This window comes from Eretmochelys imbricata, chromosome 3 (genome assembly GCF_965152235.1).
Source record: "Eretmochelys imbricata isolate rEreImb1 chromosome 3, rEreImb1.hap1, whole genome shotgun sequence".
Taxonomy (NCBI): Eukaryota; Metazoa; Chordata; order Testudines; family Cheloniidae; genus Eretmochelys; species Eretmochelys imbricata.
The window spans coordinates 136,030,442-136,054,861 of NC_135574.1; the positions used below are offsets into that span (position 1 = coordinate 136,030,442).

Here is a 24,420-nt window from a genome sequence, read left to right on the forward strand (position 1 = left end):
ACCACAGCAATGTAAACCACAAAAACAGCATTCCATGATTTTGCTGTTAGTAACTCATCAGCTGGCAGACTGCATTTTGCATCACAAAAATTTCAATTTAAACTATATCTATCTGGCTCCAGTTTAATTGTTGAGTGATTTATAGAAATGGACTACTATGCTTTATTTTAAGCAAATTAATGCAATCTGAATGTAAGTCTTTAGCAGGCTCCTCATCTGTGTGAATGAGTGTGATGTGAGTAGCTATTAGATGCAAGGTGAATCCTGCCCTCAGCTAGGTTGTCCATATCACCAATTTTACAGGCACTGTTTATAGTCTAAATTATGCAGTGAGGCAGCCCCTCATATTGAAAGGCAGGAGACAGTCCTGCTTATTCACACACATTGATAAGCTATTAATCAGGTTTCTTATCTAAAAAAGGGATTTTCAAACCCTGTGGGGCTCACAAAGTCTGTCTGTAGAACTAAATATTTTGAGAGTGAAGCAATAGGGTTCTTGGGATCTTGGGAGGGGAGGTTCATTATTAGAATTAGGTTCAGAATTAGTGGGTTGGAGAACACTGACCTGGAAATGCTGCTTTAATTGGGAAATGATGGATAAAATTCAAATACTGCTAATCAGAGACTGTATTTACACAATATTGGATTATAGTAAAGCGATATTACAGACTGAACTGAGAATATTTCCTTGTTTTATATGAAATTGTCAGATTAAAAATTTATTTTCCAGTTGAGGAAAACCCAGGACTTCCCTCTCAATAGTTTTATGGGATACATAGTGAAAAATCACTTTTTTTCTGCCTCTCATCTCAGATTTGTTGTTCTAGGAAACTTGTGGGGCAAAACTATCTATTTGCCTGATCTATGTACAGTTATGTAGGCCCCATGTGTGCAAAGTTCTATTTGCTTGAAACTTGAAGGAAATATAAGGGAATATGTTTTAAGGCAAAGGAAAGAGTGGCCACCCTAAGTCTCTGCTTTGTCTTTCTGGAGTCTCTCAAATATTTGTAGGACAGTGGATTGTCCCCATTGTGTTTCCATTCCATGATCTGTGCAGGGGATGGTTACACTCTCAGTAGCCACTACAACTTCATTTAAATATGTTTCAACAAATGTTTAAACAAGTGTTTTAATCTATTTTTCATAGCAGCTACAGTGGCTGCTGGGAGTTGAAATCTGTCCCTGACAGATGGCTATCCAGTAGAACACTTTGAAGCAACTCTCCAAAAGGACAAGTTATTTACTGTAATGTTTGAACAAGTGCCTAGAGCACTGGAGAAGAGCTTTTTAAAAATGTAACTAAATAAATGAGTTTGGTTTGTATAGTAGAAAATGTGAGTCTCACACAGGTATACAAGCCAACCTACTGCAGCCTTTGCTCTTAGAATAATAAAATAGAGTGTGAGCATGAATAAAATGAAATTACCCTATACTTTAGCTTCTGGTGGGGAGCTTATACTTGCGTTACTATTATATTGCAGCACTTTAGGCCCTGATAATGAGGTCAAATCTGTGTGGGCAAAAGAGTGCTCATACAGATACTACTGAAGGGCTGAGGTCTTAAAGTTATGTCCTGGAAAGTAACAACCCCTACAGGCTCATGGACATACATTGTACATACCTCTGCTATAATATCACCATAGATAACATTAAGTTTCTAGTTTTTTAAAATAGATGGGACAGGACAGCCACAGAGATGTGGCATGTAAGATAGGAAAGTGAATGCAAGTGACTGATATCCCTTGCTATGATTTAAGAAAGGCCCCATCCCAGTTAGATGGTGAGTATCACTAGTGTACACAGAAAGCCAAATTCAGTACTCTGTCAATCCTGTTTAAATCAGGATTAGCCCGGTAACTAGAAGCACATTTGGTCACACAAGATCAATGACCACTCATTGACATGATTACTAGACCTTAAAGTTTAACCTGTTTGAAAAATTGCATGATTCTCTTTGCAGGGCCTAGAAAATTGCTTTTTTAAAAGGTTGCAAACAATGATAATTTATATGTTAGAAAAGCAAACCCTGCTCTGGTTTCAACTTGAGAATTACAAACCAGTGCTAAGTTTTTTCATTTACTGTGACTCATATTTACCAAGGGAAGCACAATATCTATTTGTTTGCCCATTACAATGATGACTAGTGATACAGAAAAAGTATTATCTTTTACTTGCCTGTTGTCGTCCCCGTCCCCCCCAAAAAAAAAAAAATTAGTTGTCCTTGACCAATGAGCAGGTAGAATTTTGCAAGGTTGATGCATGCAAGTTTGGAGAGACTTGCAATACTGAGTTACGTTCACTTTAGGTTGGTCAAATTTTAGCGTTCCAGCCACATGTCCTTTTAAATGTCCAGATATGATTGAGCAGATCTGCAGCTTTTACATGAAGCCTTTACAAGTTAAGTACATAGAATGTAAGGTGATATAGTACTTCATAATTCAGATAGTTATGAAAATTATTTGTTAAAATATTCATTCTTTTCAAATATTTGCTGCAGGAAATTGTAATTCACTTCTAACTACTTTTCATCTGTCTCAAGGCAATATTTTAATGCTTTAGCAATTGAGGACTTGGGGGGATTTATTGCCATTTATGAGAGAAGATATTACACTAACATTAATGTGCTGTTTTTTCTAGGATCCCTCAGGTATAACTGAAACTGTGTCATTATAAGATTGCCACCAAGTTAGATAGCAAACTTTTTTAATGCCACTTTTCTACACAAACTCCAAGATGCACCAAATTTTGCAAGTCGGGTCTGTGCAATTTGCTTCTGAAGTGTAGTTTTGCATCAAAGTGGAAGTGCATGGAGATGAAATAACACTTTCAAATAGTGGCATTGATTTACAGATTGATCAAAGAATACTCTTAAATCTAATTGGTCAGTAAATCTAAAACTGGTTTTAACTTCTAGAAAAATTTGTCTTCCATTCTAAATCTACATTCATTAAAAATTTTGCTCATTTAAAATTTCAAACACAAAAGCGAAGATCTCATATTTTCTACTGTTCCATACAAAAGCTAAGGAAATTAGAATATTCTGGAGACTTTTTCTTATTTTGCAGCACACTTGCTTTGTGACCTTGGGAAAGTTTTCTCTGTCTCAGACATTCTATGTAATGGGAATAATACTTAAAATCCATGGATGGGTAGGTAAAAGGCTTACATAATTGATGTTCATAAAATACTTTGAGATCCTTGGATAGAAGCTCAAAGTGAGTATCTGGCAAACTCAAAACATGCTGTATGTACACAGAATTGACTTACAACCGTTTTAATTTCCCAGACATTTGGTATTTAATTTAATAATTGTTGCATTGGAATGTACTTGTGACCTGCACTGATACTATAAATAGGAAACAGGAATGTATTTTTTAAGCTTACAGAATAGAAATACCTTCTTTTCTGTCTGTATGTGAGCACATATCGGTATGGATATGAATTTACATTTTTGCTATTTTTTTTGTTCATTTGCCTCAAAGTTCTAGAAACATTTTAACATTCATGAGCCAATTTAAATGCTCTAACGTTGCATAAAATACACTGATATTTTACTAAAATAAAACAAAAATTCCTTTTTAAAATGCCAGATTGGGGAGGGAGAGAGATGGGGGTGAATAAAGTGAGTTTATCTTCGCCAGTAAATGTAGTTTATTATTTCTCTCTTTTCCCCATCATATAAGAAAATTGCACTGCATGCTTTCATGGTGTTAATACATCCATCATATAATTCTCTCTTCTAGCTTGTGTTAACAGTGGGATTACTGGCAGTGGTAGTCTACTTGTACACAGTAGTGGCATTCAATTTTTTCCGTAAATTCTACAACAAGAGTGAAGATGGAGATATGCCAGATATGAAATGTGATGATATGCTAACAGTAAGTCTGTTTGCTTTTTGCTCATCTTTACTTAAGTTATTATGATATTTCCTGTTCCCCTCCCCTATTTTCATGCAACTGTTCCTGAATAATACCTATAGCCAGAAGGATGGCTGCTCACAACAGGAAGATTATCAGTGAAGCATGAAGGAATAAAAAATGTAATACAAACCTGCAGGAGTTAGAGAACGTGACCACAAATGAAATGAAGATGAAATAATGTGACATTAGTCTTTGATATGATTTATGTGAGACTAAAAAAATCAAACAAAGTCAGAAAGTTGTTTCACTGCATGAGGCTTTCTCAAAAGTTGCATGAAAGTACTTCTGAATGCTGCAGTTTTACAGGCCATACAGACAGTTGTGTGGTTATTGTAAACTGTTACCAATGATTCCCACTAACCTCAATTGGTTGATTAGATGTCTTCCGTTGACATCTCTGTCACTGGAAACTTTCTGGTGCATGTTAGCCTGACAGTTATTTACCAATTGTTTTAAATTGCCATTTGAAAGGGTCTGATAGGGTCAAATTTTGCTGATTCAGAAGACGTTGCCTAGATCATTACAAAATCTAAGGAATGTAATGACTTTCTGATGTATTTTTTACATATTATTTACCTCATTTCCTAATAACCAATACCACATATTTTAAAAATTCTAATAATCAGAAAAAATTTAAAAGAAAATAACGTTACTAAAAACCCTTGTAAAAATGCTATGGTATTTTCCATGGGAGTGCACTTTCCTCCTTTGGCCGTGGCTTTGTAAGTCTCAAATTGCTGTGCTGTGAACTATTTGTGAACAAAATAATTATAAGATCATTCCTGTTACTGTATACCGCATTATGGCTCTTGGATTTCTCATGCCTTTTCTTAGCACCTAGTTATTGGTGTTGGTACATTCTATTAAGATGAAGTAGCCTTACACTCTCCATAGGATACTTCTTAAGAACCAATTTCTGCACCCAGTTTCACTGGCTTAAACTATAGTGAAAACTATAGGAACAAAATTGACTTAGTGGAACTAATGCAGGGTTACATCAGTGCAACCCAGAGCATAATTTGACTAGCTGTACAGCAATGACATACAGGGCCAGATTCTTCTATGTTATGCCAGTGTAATCCAGAGTAATCCCACTGATTTCCATGGAGCTACTACTGATTTACAAGAGTGCAAGATCAGAATTTGGCCCACAATACCTGTCAGCTTTCTCTGTGCTTTGAAGTCCATTTGATTTAAAAATACATTAGGAATACTCATTAGGAAATGGAAAGGTTTTCTTTTTAGCTTTAGCATGTTTGTAAATTAGCCAGTAGAGAACATCCACTTTCAAGTATAAGTACCATAACCGACAGTGCGATATCTCCTTGGCACTTTTGTAGCTTGACATAATTAATTCCATTTTGAATTTCCAATTGATTTCAGAAAGAAATGAATCGATTGCATTTCGGAATCCTTTGATCCAGTCGGGAGTGGAGGTTGTAGGGATGGGAGGGAGGCAAGGCAAGATGCAATGAATGGACACTTTCTGTATAAAGATAAATCAAAGGAATAAAGATAAACTGCTAATGGGATAGATTGTGGCCTGTGCTACAGGGCCACACTGGGATTCAAGGGGGAATAAGAAACTGCTTGGCCTTCCCAGAACTTGGGTCTAGATGCATAGCAGTAAATGGGGACTATGGACTTGATGCTCCCTGACCATGTAAGTGGGTGGGGAGAGGTGGGAAATGGCTGGAACATTGACACCACCTCTCCTAATGCACTGGTCAATGCAACTAAACTGGAAGTGCTATGGGGTTGTCCTCTGCAAGTGGAAAGTGCCAGAGGAGAAAGTGGGGATGGAGGAAGGAAACATGACTTTCTCAGGCCTGATGTCTTTACTGTACTGGTCTTTCTTCAGCACCATATGCACTACTTATACAGGGAAGACTGCAAAAACACAATCAAGCCTACTTTATTTCAGTGCTTACAAGTGGAAGACAAATGTGTGAAATTGGTTCCTCAAGTAGCAGTCCATCACAAAAGAAAAATAAATTTCATCCCCATCGTGCCAAAAAAACCCAACAACATAATTCTGGACCTAATACAGTTTATAAGAAGGCAAGGTTTGTTGCCGTTCTACAATAGTATGCCCAAGTTGCAAACGTAGCTTCAGATTGGGAAAGCCCTAGTGTTCAAAGGTGTTCCATTTGTCTGAAATACTGTGCAGTTATGCAGTTTGCAGAGTGGCTCCTAGTTTTCTTGCCACATTTGTTGATTGGATCAAATGAAGAATGTTTTTAGGATGTGTGTTGAGGTTACATTTCTAATGATAGCAACATGGAGATGTGATGTGATCCTATTCTGATCATAGTACAAGAGGAGGGGAAAGTGTAAAATAATTCAAAGAGTAAAAAATTCAAAGAGTGAAAAAATTCTGATTTGGAACAGTTTGTATAAGATAGCATGACACATGTAAGCCGATCATTCAGCCCCCCCCAAACCAAAAAGCCATCAAAACACATACAATTTTCTCCGTGCGGGGAGGATGAGAAAGAAATTGAACCACATGTGACAGATGTTAGTGAAATTGTTTAATGCATGACTGGAAGGTGCTCAGATACCAAGGTGACAAAGGTGGTATATGAACCTGAACAAAATAGATTTCTTCCTGCCCCATCCCCTGCAGACTAAAAAAAAATTACAGTAATTGCCCTGAATTGCAGCTTCTTGCACTGCCCTTAATCAGAAAGGGTTAGATTCTGCTATCCTTATGTATGTTGAGGAGGAACTTAGTCTGCATATAGCCCCCAGATCTAAATGTGACTACTCCTGAAGTAAAATAATACTCAGTGGAAGCAATGGTCATGGAATCAGGCATGAAATCCGTCTGCTGGAACTTTTGCACACAGCTAGCTATGTTCTTTACCTGCCTATGTGCATTTGGGACCGCACAGAGCACAATTCCATATACTAATTCTACCACCTGTCACTGTTGCCCCTTCCTCCGGACCAAATGAGTTAATATCAGTGTGTAACATCTTGATTTGCTTTTCAAAGATGCAGGATTTTAATTCAGATTTCTCATTCTTAAAACTTTCATTTTGTTCTCTTAAAGTATGATTTGTACTCTGAAAAATTCTTATGTAAATGGCACCTTTGGGATTCCGTATTTCTTACATATCACCAATTTGATATCCCATTTACTCAGTTTACAGATAAAAATGACCACCCCCTCTAAAACTCAACCTGGGCTCTGAAAAGACAAGCTTTCTCTTTCTAACGCAGCCTCATCAGCAGCAATAATGATCCTGCAGGTGACACAGTGCCTTCAGTACCACCTGTACAAGGCTCTGGAAGGTCTTGTGCAAGTATAACTGAGAACATCATTCGCACTGTAGAATCATCATGACTTGTGAAGTTGTGGTCATTCCTGAAAAGAGCCCAGCTTGATCTTAAGATCCCAGAGTGGGTCTGTAGGGTTGGGAGTCAGAAAAAAATATTTTAACTCTTAAACTGAGCACATTTGATATGAGATCATTGTGATGTGGTAAACAAGGCACCCCACATTGCTATTACTAGTCACTCTTCAGAATGGAAGTGCACATTAATTATCTCATGCATCTCTAACACGTCCTCTGAAGAAGGATTCTCAGGAGCTGTTTTTCCTTTGAGGTACTGAAGATGGGGAAAGAATAAAGAAATACAATTTTATTTAAAAGGCAACAGATTACAGTAATAGTAATAATTATCACTTTACATTTCAGAGAAACTTTGCAATAGGTATTCTCATCTCCACTTTATATCTACAGACACAGAGTCAGACTCTTCGGTATCAAAGGTGGACACAGCAATTCAGTTGCAGAGCCAGAATTAGAATATAGCAGTGCCTGCATTGTCGCCTCATGCTTACTTCACCAGGCCATGCTATGCAAACAATAAGACCATATAACTTATGAGCAATTAGCAGGTTTTTTTCAATCAGGTAAAATTGTTGTAACACTCTTTCCTTTTTGTTTTATGGTGCAATTGGAAAACATGAAATTTTGCATCTTGAATCTCAGCAGCATTTCCAATCTTGCTGTAAAATTACCCCCCCCACCCCACCTCCCCAAAAAAAAAAAGGGGAAAAAAGAGAGCCAGCATGGTCTAATAGATAAGGCACTGGACTGAGAATCAGGAAACTGCATTTCTATTCCTAGCTCTGCCATTGACTTGCTGTGTGACCTTGGGCAATTTCATTTCACCTCTCTGTGCCTCTGTTTCCTCTTCCTCTTCTCTAAATAAATAAGATAGACAAATTTGCCCTTTCTTTTCCTTGCTTATTTAGACTGTAAGCTTTTCAATCCAGGAACAGTCTCTCTGTTTCTACAGGACCTCCCAATGGAATCCCATTCTCAGTTGGGGCTTTAGGTACTACTGTCATACAAATACATAATAATAAGTAGCCAAAATCTTGGAGAATGGGTTTTTTAAATGGTTATGTGTTCTTTCATTTTCTCATTTTTTTCCAGTGCTACATGTTTCATATGTATGTTGGAGTGCGTGCGGGCGGAGGCATTGGTGATGAAATTGAGGATCCAGCAGGAGATGAATATGAGATCTATCGGATCATCTTTGACATTACTTTCTTCTTCTTTGTAATTGTCATTCTGCTAGCCATCATACAAGGTATGTGTTCATACTCTGTGGCCACAGGGAAGTGATATTTGAAACCACTGGAATCTTAGTGCCACAGTCATCCCTCCACATACATGATGTTAATGAGAACTAAAAGACCAACATTTCACCAAAGAGGGGTGATAATGGCTAGGTAGGATGTTTTCCTCAACTCCACATAACCCCAGGAGTGAGGACAGGGCAAGGAGAGGGGGATTCAGAGGAAAAACTGTTTGATGTGTGTGATAACCTGGGGTACAACCTCGAATTGTGGGACTGCTGTGCCCACTTAAATCTCCAGTCTGGCCTGTCTCTCATGATATTTTGCTAGTGACAAACAGCAAACCCCTCCAGAGGCTGTAATCACTCAGTCAACAAAATGCAGGGACACACCCAGCTAAATTGCATGAATGCCCTTTAAGCCACTCATGAACCATACACAGGGAAACACCAGAAAATCCCCCACACTTCCCAGCCTTGCACTCTCGAAATGTACCATCTTACACTGCTCAAGATCTTCTCTTGAACAATGTAAGCTCATTAATTAGTTTGCCATTTCATGAAAAGATAGTGGACATGCACCAGCCTTTGTAATCTGAGCAGATTCACCAAACACTTAAGACAAACTCACTGAAAAATAAAAATATTAAAATAAGTTTATTAACTACAGAAAGATAGATTTTAAGTGATTATCAGTGTTAAGCATAGAGGCCAGAGTTGATTACATAAGAAATAAAAGTAAAATCACAGTCTAAATTCTAAACTTTGTCGGACTAAGAAAGATTTGAATCAAGCAGTTTTTCTCACCCCACTAGACGCTATAAGCAGTTCACAGTTCTTAATTCACAGGCTGAATTCCTTGCTCAGCCTGGAGCCAATCTCCCCAGTTCAAAGTCTTTTCTTTCAAATGTTCTTTTTGCCTTCAGAGTAGGTGGGGGAGGAGAGAGGCCCGGGGCTGATGTCACAATCTCCAATTTATAACCCCCAATCAATGGAAATGGAAATATACTGTCTAAAACATGGAGTCAGGGATCATGTGTTCTAGATACCCTGCTGAGACACTGGGCCTGCATTGTCTACGTGGTTCAGGAGGGGTTCACTGGGAGAGTGGATTCTTTTTAATGGGCCTTTAATACATGACTGGCTAGTCCTAATGTAAATCTGTCTTGGAGATGTTAGTTGTTCCTTTGTTGCCACTTGAAGGCTAGTTGTGGGCATCTCCCAGACTCACAATATATTTCAATAACAACCATATAGCAAACTTCATAATTTCACATACCATGGTAGTACATACAATTCAATAGGATAGTAATATTCAATGGATCATGACTTCTCAAATGATACCTCACAAGGCATAGTTTGGACAAAACATATCATAATCACATAGCCGTGGTGAATATGTAGGTACAGGGTGTCATTTTGAGGTACAATCACAATGGGACATGCTTCTCTTTAAGTCTGTGGCAAGTTACAGTGCTTTAATCACAATGCATTATTGCCACTAAGAGCAATACTAGCTCCTCCATCGTGGCTTTTCTCTTCCGAGAATGGGGCCACACATCCAAGATGGGTGTACCGCATATCACTGCCACAGATATGAAGGAGGAGATGCATGTAGGCAGGATCCTGTAGTGCAAAAGACTACTGACTCTTGAGGTTCTCTCCAGTATAGCTTGACCTCCAATCCATTTTGGCCATTATCCCTTCTGGATCTGTTCCATGAGTTGTCCCACTTTCAAGGCACTCATATACTAGCACAGTGAGTGCAGTACAGAAGTTCAATACAACAGAAGAGAAGATATGGAGGAGCAGCAGAGGCAATAGATCTGCCCTCCTTCTGTGCGCCTTTTGAAGAACAAAGGGGAGTGTTTGGCCTATAGTAAACAAGCCTTTCAATCTTTTTCCAATGAAGACAGAGTCTCTCCCGTAAAAGGAATACAAAATCAAGGCTTTTAATATCCAATACTTGGTTTTTGTCAAATTTTCAGTAAGAATCCTATCACTTACATTCTTTGAGTAGATGCAACTGTGTATTCTGCTTAGGCATGGGTGCACCCAGTGCACTGGAGCTGGAGAAATTTGCCCAGCAGTATCTGTATGGGCAGTGCTAGCCCTCCCCTGGCCATATAAGGGCAGTGCCCTCTGACCCATTCAATAAGTTTCTTCTTACTACCCATGGCTAGATTTGGAGCTCTTTACAGTGTCTTCACCTCAGATTTTTGTTCTCCATTTCTGAGAACTTTTTCTTTGGTTAAGTTTCATGTTAGTACAAGTTTTAGTTAGAGTAGTTAGCTGCCCTGTGATGCGCCGTCAGCTGGGTTCAAGCATTGTCCATCGTGGGAGGGAACCATCCCCAATAGTGATCCCCATGCAAGCTGTTTATTGTGTCTCAGTGAAGAAAACATTAGAGAGTTTCAGAGTAGCAGCCGTGTTAGTCTGTATTCGCAAAAAGAAAAGGAGGACCTGTGGCACCTTAGAGACTAACCAATTTATTTGAGCATAAGCTTTCGTGAGCCACAGCTCACTTCATCGGATGCATACTGTGGAAAGTACAGAAAATCTTTTTATACACACAAACCATGAAAAAATGGGTGTTTACCACTACAAAAGGTTTTCTCTCTCCCCACCCCACTCTCCTGCTGGTAATAGCTTATCTAAAGCTAATATAATCATAACTCTCTAATAGCTTAGAGAGTTATGATCCATCTGCAAGTCATTCACAAAAAGGACTCTGGTGGCGAGAGACTTGCAGCTGAATTGGCACCTGGTAGAGCAGACCGTGAAGACTGCTTCAGCTCTGAGACCTTCATCTTTTTATCTGATAAGTGGTCACTTTTGGATCTGATAAGCGATTCCATTCCGTGTTCGGGCTCTGGCACTTCCCTCAAGAGGAAGAGAGGTCATTCACTCTCCTTTGGTACAGTGAGGAAGGGGTCTGATAAAATGAACTGGGATCATTCCAGGGCTTGGGGAGACTCCTCCTCATTTCCTAAGAGGAGTGATGACCTGCACCATACTCCCTCTGGCATGTGGAATGGAGCAGGTCTATCCAACTTCTCCCTGGTATCGGACTGAAATCAGTGAGAGCCTGTACCATCAACTCTGGTTTCGGCCATGGGGCATCTGTTGAGTGCGGTATCCATGATACTAGCAGTGACTGTTTCCATGCCAGCAGCATACTGGGTGGCATCAGACCTGCTTTGCTCTCAATCCCAGACTCTCCACTGATTCATGAGCGCTCTGGTGCCATCACTTCTACTGCCTCATCCTCTGTTGTGCTCTTGGCACCTCCTGGCTGCGTCACAGAGCTGCCCAGGCCTCAGATTGTTTAATGGAGGCCAACACTGGGCCTGGCACTGAAGGCCCCATAGACACTGATGCATACTTCAGCACCATCATTGTCTTGGTGGCAGATCCCTTCATTGAACTTCGTACCACCTTAGCCTCAGTACCAAATGGGAGTGTGTCTCATTCAATACCACCAGTGCTGATCCTCAGTTCCTCTTCATTCCCAATGCTGGTCCCATATTAGGACTCGAATACCACAGACATCTGGGTCCTAAGCGCCATCAGGTTGGGATATGCCATATAGTTCCTCTCCATCCCTCCTCCCCACCCCGTAATCCATCCTTCTTCAGGGACACCTCTCACAAGACACTGGTCCTCAAGCAGGTCCAGTCTCTTCTGGTGCATGGAGCTGTAGAACAGATCCCCCTACAGCATCGGGGACAGAGATTCTACTCCTGATGTTTCCTGATCCCCAAGCCCAAAGGTGGGTTAAGACCTATCCTTGACCTCCATGATCTCAACAAATACATCAGATATGTGAGATTCTGTGTGGTTACCCTATCAACTATCTTCCCTGCCTTAAATCATAATGACTGGTTTGCTGTCCTAGACCTTCTGAATGCTTATTTCCATGTAGCAATTCTTCTGAGTCACAGGAGGTTTCTCCAGTTTGTCATGGCGAACTGTCATTGTAAGTACACCACGCTCCCTTTTGGTCTGTCCTCTGCTCCCTGGATTTTTATTAAATACATGATTGTAGTGACAACATATCTCAGGAAGAGGGCATTCATATCTTCCCGCATATGAACTATTAATTCCTGAGAGCAGGTCCAGGGAAGAAATCCTCTCTCATGTTCGCTTCATGCTACATTTTCTTGATTGTCTATGTTTCATCCTAAACAATGGGTAATTAACATTGGTTCCAACTCAAAGAATTGAGTTCTTTGGGACCCTGGTAGACTCTACAAGTTCAAGAGCATTTCTGCCGACTCACTAATTCTACACTATTTGCCACCTATGTCTGAAACTGCAGTCTCAACCCTCAACCTCAGCCCATGCATGCCTGAGGTTACTAGGCCATCTGGTTGCATGCACACAGGTAGTCCAATTTGCCAGAATGCACTTTCACTCTCTTCAAATGTGGCTGAAGTTGGTCTATCATCTGAATCGTCATCGCTTGGACAGACTAGTCTGACTTGATCCAGGATTGGAAGATGCCTTATGATAGTGGGTAGTTCAGGGCAATGTGTGCCAGGGCATTCCCTTCGCTTGGTCCCCAATGACCAAGACTGTTGTCACCAATGCCTCCTTAATATGTTGGGGAGTTCATCTTGGAAAGTTCAAGGGCAGTGGTCACAACAGGAAGCTTTTCGGCATATCTATGTCCTGGAACTTCATGCCATCTACAATGTCCTGGAGCTACACGCCATCTACAGGCTCTTCAAGATCTCATCAGGGACTGGGTGGTGCACATCCTTGCCAACAATACCACTGCAATGTATTATGTGACAAGACGGGGGGAGAACACTCCAACATGCTGTGTCAGGAGGTCATCAAACTCTGGCAGTTTTTCACTGAGGAAACATTACTCCCATTGCTGACCACTTACCTGGGATCACCCGGCAGATCACCTAGGCAGAGATTTCTCACTGAATCGCAAATGGTCTCTGAACCCCAGCATCAGGTGGTTCATTTTTGCAGTTTGGGGCATTCTGACAATCTACCTGTTTGCCACAAGAAACAATAAGAAATGCTAGCTCTTTTGCTCCTGAGGGGGTTTCAGTCTGGGCTCCTTGACCGATATTTTTCACCTGAGCTGGGAATCAGCACCCCTATATACTTTTTCTCCAATCCTGATCATCCCACGGGTCATTCTCAAGATGAAATTGGACCACACCAAGCTCTTTATCATTGCTCTAGCATGACCGAGACAATATTGCGTCATTAGTTTAGCCTGCTATATCTCTTCTTTCCAACCTCCAGACTCTGCAGCACAGTCAGGTTTTGCACCAAATGCTCAGCTCCCTGCATCTCACAGAGTGGATGCTGCATGGTTAACGAGGAGGAAGAACTATCTTCAGAGCAGCCAGGCAAGTCTTGCTAACTAGTAAGAAGCCCTCCACCAGAGTGACCTATTCAACCAATTGGAAGCGGTTTTTGATATGATCATGAGCCCAGGGAGTTGAACTGAAGTTGGATTGTATCCAGGAAACCTTGGAGTACCTGTTACATCTTCAGTCTTCTGGTCTTGCACTTAGTTCATTGAGAGCCCACCTGGCAGCAATTTCAGTGTTTTATCTGTCAATCCATGGGAAGTCAGTGTTTTCAAACCCCATGGCAGTGAGATTCTTGAAAGGAATCACTTGTCTCTACCCACTATTTAAAGAATGATTCCTTTGCGTGGGGCCTTAATACTGTCTTAGTGGCCCTTATGAGACCTCCTGTCAAGCCTTTGGCAACTTCTTCTTTCTCCCTTTGTGTCAGAAAACTGCCTTCCTTGTAGCGATAACGTCTGCAAGGAGGGTGCGTGAGTTGCAGGCTTTGACGATGGAGCACCCTTACACGCAGTTTTCTAAAGACAAAGTAACCCTGATGCTGCATCCTAAGTTTTCATCCAAGGTGGTTTCCCAGTTTCAGTTGAACCGAGCTTATATTTACCAGTGTTCGTCCCTAAGCCCCATTCAACCCCAGAGGAACAACATCTCACACACGGGATGTCAGGCGATATTTAGCTTTTTATCTGGATAAAACCAAACATTTCTGTTTCTCATCTCATTTGTTTCATATGCAGACTGAATGAAGGGTCACATAGTCTCTTCACAGATGAGCTCCAGGTGGATACATTCTTGTTTCCTGACAACATACGAAGTAGCCCAGACTATGTCTACTCATTCCACAAGAGCCCAGGCAATATCAATGGCATGTCAATATTGGACATTTGCAGGGCTGCCACTTGGTCTTCTGTATGTACTTTTAAAAGCCACTGTGCCATTACTGCTGCATCCAGATCAGATGGAAACTTTGGGAAGGCAGTCCTGCAGTCCTGGTTAAAAGAGAATCAGAGCCCCACCTCCTACAAGTAGTGTTTGTAAATTACCTAACTGGAATTACATGGCTGCATCTGCTTGAAGAAGAAAAAAAGGTTACCTACTTGTAACTGTTGTTTTTCAAGATGTGGCACAGACATGTATTCCACAATCCACCTTCTATCCCCTCTGCATCGGAGTCTGTAGTTCTGACGTTTAGTGTGAAGGAACTGAGAGGGTCAGGCCACTCATATGGCCAGACGAAGGGCTAAGGGGACAGGTCATGAGTGCCAGGCAAAGTTCTCTGGCTCTGCTGCACTGGGTGTGCACACACCTAAGTAGAATACACATCTGCATCACATCTCGGAGAACAGCAGTTATGGGTAGGTAACTGTTTTTTCACCATTGTCTCTTGTGAAGGCTAAGCTTACTTTTTAAAAAAGCAATATCAGATGGGAAGAGATGAACATGCGTGCCTGTTAGAATGAACGTACTGAGATCATTAGTTGAAGGATTTGCCATGCAACCAAAATAGTTGGGTTCTGGGAGGTGGGATGTTGCAATTAAGGCTACATAGTATAGTGCCATCTGTCATTTTGTCAGGTTGATTTGCTCATACATGTTGGACAATTCTTTGCCTGAGGGCATTCTCCAATGGGAAATTCCACATGTTTCCATCTTGTCGGCTCTTTTGTTCATTGTTTACATGAGGCCTTTGGAAAGGTTAGTGAGGAGGCATAGGTTGCAATGTCTTCAGTGTGCTGATGACATGTGGCTTTATATCTCCATTTAAACTGTCCCAGCTGGAGATGTCATTGCCTTATTCATTATTTGAGAGAGAATAGGGTGTAGATTGAGACTCAGCTGGAAACCTGTACCCCATGATCTGCACTGGCTGACTGTTGGTTACTGGATTTTAAGATGGTTGGTTTTGACCTATAAGCCCAAAGTGGCCTGCGACCTACCTACCTCAGAGACTTTCTTTCTCCAAGTGGCAAACTATCCCAAGGTAGTCAGTGGAGATGCCTGAGCATAAGGCCAATCATTATAAGAGAGGAGGTGGCTGACAGGGCTCTGGATCTTTGGAATTTGCTTTCCCTCAAGTCCATAACAACCTGAATTTGTCAGCCTTCAGAGCACTCTGCAAGACCCACTTTTCCTTTTTTGCCATGAGGAGATGGAGGGTTGGGTAGAGCTAGTTGTGATGCTTTGGTACTCTGGAGACTGTGGGTAGTCATTTATTTTTTATTGTATTTATGCTGATGCTGGGGTATTAATTGTTCTAGGAGATTTAAAAGATTTTTGTTTGTTTACAATGTGTCTATGTAATCAAGGTGTGATTGCAGCTTGTGTAGGCATACCCATGCTAATTTTAACCTAGCTGGTTCAGGCTAAAAGTACCAGAGAAGGTGTGGTTGTGCAAAATTGTCAAGGATGCCCAGAGCATTGGAGAGGATATTCTTTTATTATAGTTCTAGTTTGTGAAAATTCAAATCAACAAATACATCCTTTTGGAGTAACACAAGCCAAGACTTTGATGGTTTCATTGCTTTTATAAATAATGATCTTCAATTGCCTTGTACCAGCTAACATTTAGTTAGATGATGAGTTTTGCTCTGAGAGGATACTTCCCAGTTTCTTATAGGTGTGTTTAGATAAGGGTTCTCAGCTGTGTGGCAAATTGTTTACAATTCTGATGTGTTGTCTCAAAGATTCAAGCAAACTTTTGTTTTTAAATGGCATTTGTAAAAAACAGAATTCCATGTTCTGATATCCTCAAGCAGTGTATCTCATGCTGTTTGCTTTTCCAGTTTCGTTTCCCTGTTTGTGACTAACTGAATATATGTTGACAGGTCTTAACTGTAAAACCTGGGCCTAATTCTTATCTCACTTTCACAAATTGTACAGCAAGAAACTCCATTAACTTAAGTGGCATTGGTCTGATTTATTCCAGTGCAAGTGAGGGAAGAATCGGGCCCTTTGTATTTATAATATAGGTCTCTGACCCTAGGATGTTTTTTCCCTTTCTGTTTCTCTAAGACATGGCCCATTACTTCTTCGGAGCTCTGTTAATGGAATTCCATTACTAAGCGACAAGCATAGTGAGCTCAGGAGCTGCAGGATGCACATAGCCCCTGGCCATCTCTCATATATGGTATTCATATAATAAAGCTATGAACTCTGCTAAGTATATAGTAGTATCCTTAGTGGGTTTAGTGGGGTTTTTTTTAATAAAGACTCCATTACCCTACAAATGTGTGTCTACCTTTTACCTACTCTATAAAAGAAAAGGCTAGGGCTGTACATATAAAACAGGAATCCACTTGTCCCATAGCACCCAATTAAAAAGTATTTTACAAAATCTCTGCCAGCCTAGTTGAAGGGACTCGTTTCCTTTTTGTGTAGTCAGCTTTGTTTCACATATTTAGACACTAGAGTGATTTTCAAAATATATGAAGGTTTCTGCTACTTCAGGAGACAACTTCCCATTTGATCTTACTCCGTCCGAGCTCAACCTTGGTTTCCACGGGTATGCACATTTCGCCATATTGTACTCTTGAATGTTAAGTATCATTTTTATTTAAACACCAGGTTTAATTATTGATGCTTTTGGAGAATTAAGAGACCAACAAGAACAAGTTAAAGAAGACATGGAGGTAAGAAATTATAAGCTCCTAGTTGCTTCACCATAGCATACTTAAGTGAAGTGCTGGTTGCTGGAATATCCATTCGTTATCCAAATGTGATGATTCAGCAGAGAGTAATTTTAAACTGACAGGAAAGTATGCAGTATGCAAAGGGTTCGGTATCAAACAGCATGCTGGCCAAGATTCTGTCCTCCGTTACACCTAAGGGAAACTATACTGAAGTCACACAAATAAAACTGCGAGTCTGGTCTGCTGAGATGACTTTCCATGGCTGACTTTTCGACGGATTGACTTTTCAAATATGGACTTAGAGCAAAGATATTACTATATCATATACAAGCCTACATAAACAATTCTGTAGCATTCAGTAGAAGAGTCTTAGTACCATTCCTTTTAATCAATGTGCTCTGCTAACAGCCAGGTTACAGAATAGTGTTCACTGTTGCCCATTTCTGACTGTGAAAGGGGTACAGTAGAGAGAGAGATCTTTGACTGCACTTTGGCACTACTAGTTAGAATCACACAGGACACAGTCACAGTTCATCAAAACTGATATTCTGCTCTGGACAAATTTAGACCTATTTGTCCACTACCTGCAATTTCAGTTGGCTCTTTGGTACGTCTGGCTCTTTATAGGTGATAAACTAACAAAACTAACCAAAACCCTTACCAATTTATTTTCATGTGTCTTTTTATGTTAATGCTAAGGATTTTATTTTATTTTAACTTTGTCAGCTGTGCCTGAATAGAACAAAACTAACCTCAGTGGTTGGTGAAGGCCTTTTGAGTTTAGCTTGGAGGTTCCCAATGTTCAGCATTAATGAATCCAGGTCACGAACCATAGGACTGGAAGAGGTCACCTTGTCCAGTCCCCTGTTATGGTTAATCTCACTTGTGTATTTTCTTTGGATATCCTAAGTGAAAGTATTCTGTTCCTGCAGAGTTCCCATTTTCTTGTTAAAATCTGACTGTCAGAGTCCAGAAGGGTATCAGGTACCTGCTGTGTTCTGTAATCTCAACTGAGGGTGTATTCAGTTTCAGCTGGGTAAACATAACTGCCTTTGAGGTAAAGATTGCTGTGGACTACAGTGACTCTTATATTCGTTTAGGTAGCCTGGAGAGAATAAGAAGGAAAAATTGCTTTTCAGCCTTGATTAATTCATGCCATCCTTTCTCCCAATCTATTCCCATTCAGTTGTTGATGCCAAAGATTTTTTACCAAACATCAAGAAGTGATTGTGACAGCAATTACATTTCTGTTCATGTGCTTGGCTGAGGCTCAGGCTGAGTCCTTAAAGCAAAAGTCTTTATTAAGCACACATTATACTTCATGTTTCAGAATTTCCAAATAAATTGTTGTGTGCTTATTGGGTATTTTTTCCAAAGAAGCTAGCACTCTTATAGAGCGTTTCAACAATGTGTATATTTTCTGGATTTTTTTTTAGACCAAATGCTTTATCTGTGGGATAGGCAATGACTACTTTGACACAGTGCCCCATGGCTTTGAAACACACACCCTGCAGGAGCACAACTTGGCCAATTATCTGTAAGTACAGAACTACAAACTCTTCAATAACTCATTACTTCCATCAGCCCTTGCAACTAACTAATCAGTCCCACAAAATAAGGGAGAAAGACCACTGTATAGATTTTATATGCACTCATGCTGTATGAGCGAACAAGAGAGATACAGAGAAAGATTCCTTTCCATTTTTCTCATTGTGATAGGAAATGCCAGTTTAAAGGTTGCCTGTGCAACCTTAATTCAGCCCCACTATGCATATGTATTATGATGCAGTCTTTAATTGCATGATTGCACAGTATTTATTCCATGGGCCCTCTATCTCATTCAGTGCACAGGATGAGCCCTGCTCTGGGAATGAATTAGCACTGTGTAGTGAAAGAAACTGTTACTTGTTGCAGAAACTGGAAGGTGTATAGCAAATGAAGCAGGGAACAGCTAGAATAAACAGGACAGCCTCACAGTTAAGGCAGGGAATGCAGCCCTGGAGAACTGGATTCTATCACTGTCTATGCTATAGAGTTCCTGTGTGGTGCTAATCAAGCCATTTGAACTAATTTTTTCACAAGTGGTCACTAATTGTGTATTGTTGATTATCTGGATGCAGAGGCACCAACTTCTCCTCTGCCCAGAGGGTGCTCGTCCCTGCCCCTGGCTGCCCCTGCACCACTCTCGCCCCGGCCCAATTCCACCCGCTTCCCACAAGTCCCTGCCCCACCTTTTTACCGCCTCCTCCCCCTAGCGTGCCGCATCCCCACTCCCCCTCCCTCCTGGAAAGTCCTAAGCACCGCCAAACAGCTGTTAGGCAGTGGGCGGGAAGTGCTGGGACGGGGAGGAGCAGGGATGCGGTGTGCTTGGAGAAGGAGGGGGTGGGGGCGGGGGGAGCTTGGCTGCCGGTGGGGGCAGAACACCCGCTAAGTTTTCCCTGTGAGTGCTCCAGCCCCGCAGCACCCACAGAGTCGGCGCCTATGTCTGGATGCCCAACTTGAGACAGAAGTGCTTGGTTCTTACAGCTGCAACTAAAGTCAATGGAAGCTGTATTTAAATATATAAAGTTCTATCTAATGCTAAGTACTCTGAAAAATCAGGTCCTAGGTACCTCAAATTGGGCACCCAAAATTAGTGGTCGTGCTTTGTTTATATTTTATAGAGAGAGATGTCATGTCTAGAGAAATGGATTTAATATAAAAATGAGCTAGATTATGAAATCATCAACTTGTGTGTAAATATGCCAAAGCATCAAGCCTAGAGTATTAATAAAACCACAGGGTTATATTCTGCTGTCAGATTTTTATCTGTATTGACTAGTTTGAACCACAAGGTCTAATAAAGCACCCTCTTTAATAAACTGTTTAATAAACTGATTCTGAAACCCTTAATCATCTTGAATAATGCTTGACTATTCACCAGCGTAAGTGTGTACAGTAAGGCCCTAATTCACTGGTCTGGGACAAGAAAATGCAGTAATAATTTTCATATTAGAAGCATTGGGAAAGCTTCATCTAAGCATCATAACTGCTGTATGGTTATAGTAAACCAAACCTGAATCTCTTACTCTTTTGAGGGTCATCCATTATTAATTGTAATCAGCTTGTAAAAATGAATGATGAGTGAACCTCAGAAGTGTTGAGATTGTATGTGGTTTAATACATATCTAAAATTCTAAATGGCATGCGTATATTGTATATCCATTAACAGAATTATTCTTATTCTATAAAATATAATGGTAAACATCCATCTGTATTTGCCCTTGGTTTTCTGATCTTTCCCTGTGCTTGTTTCTGATGAAAATACCTTTGTCTGTAGATTTTTTCTGATGTATCTCATTAACAAAGATGAAACAGAGCATACAGGGCAGGTAAGTGAGCACTGTTTACTCCAGTACTATTTAAAACGTGCTAGTGATAAAAGTCAGGAATGTTCACTATGGCACAACTAGATGAGAATTCTTACCAATCGTGTGAAGCTCTCCCTGTGGAACAAGTGACCTCATTCAAAACATTCCTTAAAACTCATTTAGTTTGGCCAGAGTTTCATTGTTAACCTCCTCTTCAGCACCTTTGCACCTGTTCTGGTACCCTTAAAACTTTTCTCCCCAAAATAAGCAGGAAAGAAAAATTGCAACTAACAAGATACGTACATCCCATTAAAATAACGAGTCACTAGACTTTTTCCTATTGACTATCTTCCTTGCTTCCTTTGTTATTGTTATTACTTACTTGGTCATTTGTAATTTATATTGTATTCTTTTCAAAGCCAGGACAGTGCCATCCTTCTCTGTAAAATACCATTGTCTCTCATGGTATTGTATAAGCAATATTGAAAGCTGGTGATTTCCATAAGAGACAGGCTTATTAGACATAAGGACAATCATAGTGAGGCTGGCACCTTTTAATGAGGATAACAAACTGGATTCTAACTTTTAGATTGGAATAAGCATTCACAAATTTGGCAAGGGAAGGAGAATTTGCTCATCATGTACAATGTGTAACAGTGTGTCCATTAATGACACACAACCCAGATACACATGAAATTCAGGCAGGTGACATTCATTTAAGAGAAGAACAGATAAAACTAAGGCTTCTTAAATTTCACAACATTTTATCCAAAATGAAATTCTAACCACTTGCTCAGCTCAGCCTATTAGTCCCTATGCTCACTTTCTGTCTCCCCAACCTGGAGAGCAAGGAGGCAGGACTGTGGATCCATTCCCTTCCCCCCTATCACCACCATGCAGAATAGGGCTGGCTCACCCAAGGAACAATCCAGCACAGGGGCCGTGCAGAGACACTGTACACTGCTGCACACCACCTCCAAATCACTCTTGAACAGATGAGAATGGCGGACTCTCATTTATTTTTTGTTAATTTCAGTGGAGTCTGCAGGGGCTTTAGATGGCACAGCCATGGATGGTGAGCAGATACACCATACCAGAGGGATGTGGCCAGAGAGAATGTCCTCTGAGGCGAGTGTACTCAGAGCCTCCTCCTACTTCTCTTTTTGGGAAGTGTATCATAGGTTCTCCCACAGTGCTGACCAGCTGCACTACTGTGAGGTGGAGCCCTGCCTATGCCCTCGTTGGGTTGTCTTTCTATCTAGCTACGTACCTATAAAGCTCACCTCACTGTAGTAGTCATGCATGTATTATTCCTCACAACACCCCTGTTACGTGAAACACTGTTGGCACTAATGCTTCCTTGCGTTCAAAATCGACAAACATTGGGTTGCATCTTGCACAGGTGCACATGATGAGAAGAGACTTTCCTCGCCCTCGTTCCTTTTACACCTCCACAAGGGCAACCAAAATTAAGCCATATTTTTGGCAAGGATGCTTGTTAGGCCTGCTTCACAGGCCACATTTTCCTTTTTTGAATGAGCATCTATGTGCATGAATTGTATAAACTGGAATGTAAAGATCTGCTTTCTATACAAACATTCACATTTTGAGTCCAGATGTAGGTGCCTACATGCTTTTTTGGGTGCAGATAAAAGGTAAACCCTTTGGAAGATGAAGCCCCAAAGATTTATTTTACCAAGATTTTTTTTTCTTGCCTTCACTGCTCTTCGAAATGTTCTTCCAAACCTTTTGACACTTCCTGAAGCCTCTTGTAGCTACAATTGTCAACAGGAAAAAAGTGTGCCAGACATGCTCAGACAGCTGGAATTCCCACTGAGAGCTGTGTAAGAGTGATCGGTAAAGTGGTTGGTAGTTGCAGGTCCTACACACACACAGATTGCTGTCAGAGCAACAAATTGCAGTACACCACAGGGATACAGCACATTTTTGCTCTGTTTGTTTAAGCTGTTCTCTTTGAAATCTGACAAATACACGGAACTACTATTATCATGTTCTGTCTATATACGGCCTGTCAGTCTTGACTGGGTGCACATTTTATAAACTTGTTTTACTATTTCTGAATATGTGTTTTGTCCTTGGACAATGACATGTTAAACTAGACTAGGATGTTTCCCTCTGTTTTGTAAATTGATAATATTTGTTATGGAAAAATACTGCTGCATTTATGTTTGCTCCATTGTTTGATGTTACTTATTGTGTGTTTTGACCCACTGTATACACTGAGTCCAGACAGTGACTACCAATAATCACTCCAGTCTGGTTAGTTATATGATGCTTTCATTTAGAGGTGGGGAATGAGAGAGGCCTCTGAGCTATCTAATCAACTGAATCCTCCTGGCTCTGGTATTTGCTACAATAAAATGCTGTCTTGTTTTGTTTTTACTGTATTATTCAAAAGTTGAAGAGTCACCCTTAAAATGTGGAATACACCAGATTCAATGAATGTAGGGATATATTTGGCATAAGCGCTATACATCAGGACAAGACTAGAGCCTTGGACAGTGAACTATATGTTAAAATAGGTGGGGATAAAACCTATAGTTAGAGGGAACTGCTCCCATTTATGGATTCTACCAGAAACTGATATCGTTAAAGCCATTGTATTATTTTATACATTGTACACAGGCATGTTGGAAATGCTGATGTAGAAATTCAGCTGAGGTTCCTTTAAGGATCATTAAAACACTAATCCTTAGCTACAGTTTGGTATAGCAGGCAACTGTATTTGAGCTTCAAGTTGCTCCTGGACATAAAAGAGCAAAACTAATTGTTTTGTCTCTATTTTTTATTTCACCAGAAAGGTCAAAATTCTTGAGCTCTTCAAGAGTCTCTTTAAACTACTCCCTAGCCTAACATATATGTGTTTCTATAATACTTTCATCCAGGAGATAGAAATCCAAAAGCCTAAACTAAAATGAACTCAGTTGTTACTGTGTTCCATCACATGTAGGTTCAAATACAGCAGATCAATTTTGAATTGAATCAGAAAATTTAGAGCAGCGTGTAGTCTTTTTTGAAAGATGGGTGGCTAATGTACTCTCACTGAATCAGATTAATTATTTAAATCTCCTGTGTCTTGCAGGAATCCTATGTATGGAAAATGTATCAAGAACGGTGCTGGGAGTTTTTCCCTGCTGGTGACTGCTTCCGAAAACAGTATGAAGACCAGCTCAACTAAATACGAATGAGGATCACCACTGAAAATATGTCCATCCATTTCCCAACTCTTTAGGGAATAACTGATTTCTCGATTCTCCAAAGCTGTGTGCTTTTTGGAGCACCAAAGCTGTGTTTCTGATTACCTGACTTTGCTGGGTTTTTTTTCCTGTTTATTTGCTTTGAGAACAATGGAGCAAAGAACAATGAAAACTTAAAACAGCAACTCATGGGGGGGAAAAACATACACCCACACATAAATCCACATACGTAACATGCACGCACACAAAGAGGCAATTATTTTATGAGACTGCCAGATGAATCCCTTGACTCTGAGAATACACGTGGGATAATGTGGTAGTGACATTTATTCAATCTATTTATTTCATCATCCTGGAAGAAA

The 24,420-nt window shown here is 40.4% G+C and overlaps 1 protein-coding gene across 1 annotated transcript in view; it reads left to right on the plus strand.

Moving 5' to 3' along the window:
* Positions 1-24,039, plus strand: part of RYR2 (ryanodine receptor 2) — a 743,716-nt gene extending 719,677 nt beyond the window's left edge. The window contains exons 105-110 of the mRNA XM_077812173.1: positions 3,744-3,878; positions 8,375-8,531; positions 17,426-17,490; positions 18,927-19,027; positions 20,810-20,861; positions 23,944-24,039. Of these exons, the coding sequence (XP_077668299.1) occupies positions 3,744-3,878; positions 8,375-8,531; positions 17,426-17,490; positions 18,927-19,027; positions 20,810-20,861; positions 23,944-24,039 (606 nt within the window). The remainder of the gene's footprint in view (positions 1-3,743; positions 3,879-8,374; positions 8,532-17,425; positions 17,491-18,926; positions 19,028-20,809; positions 20,862-23,943) is intronic.
* The last annotated feature ends 381 nt before the right edge of the window (positions 24,040-24,420 follow it).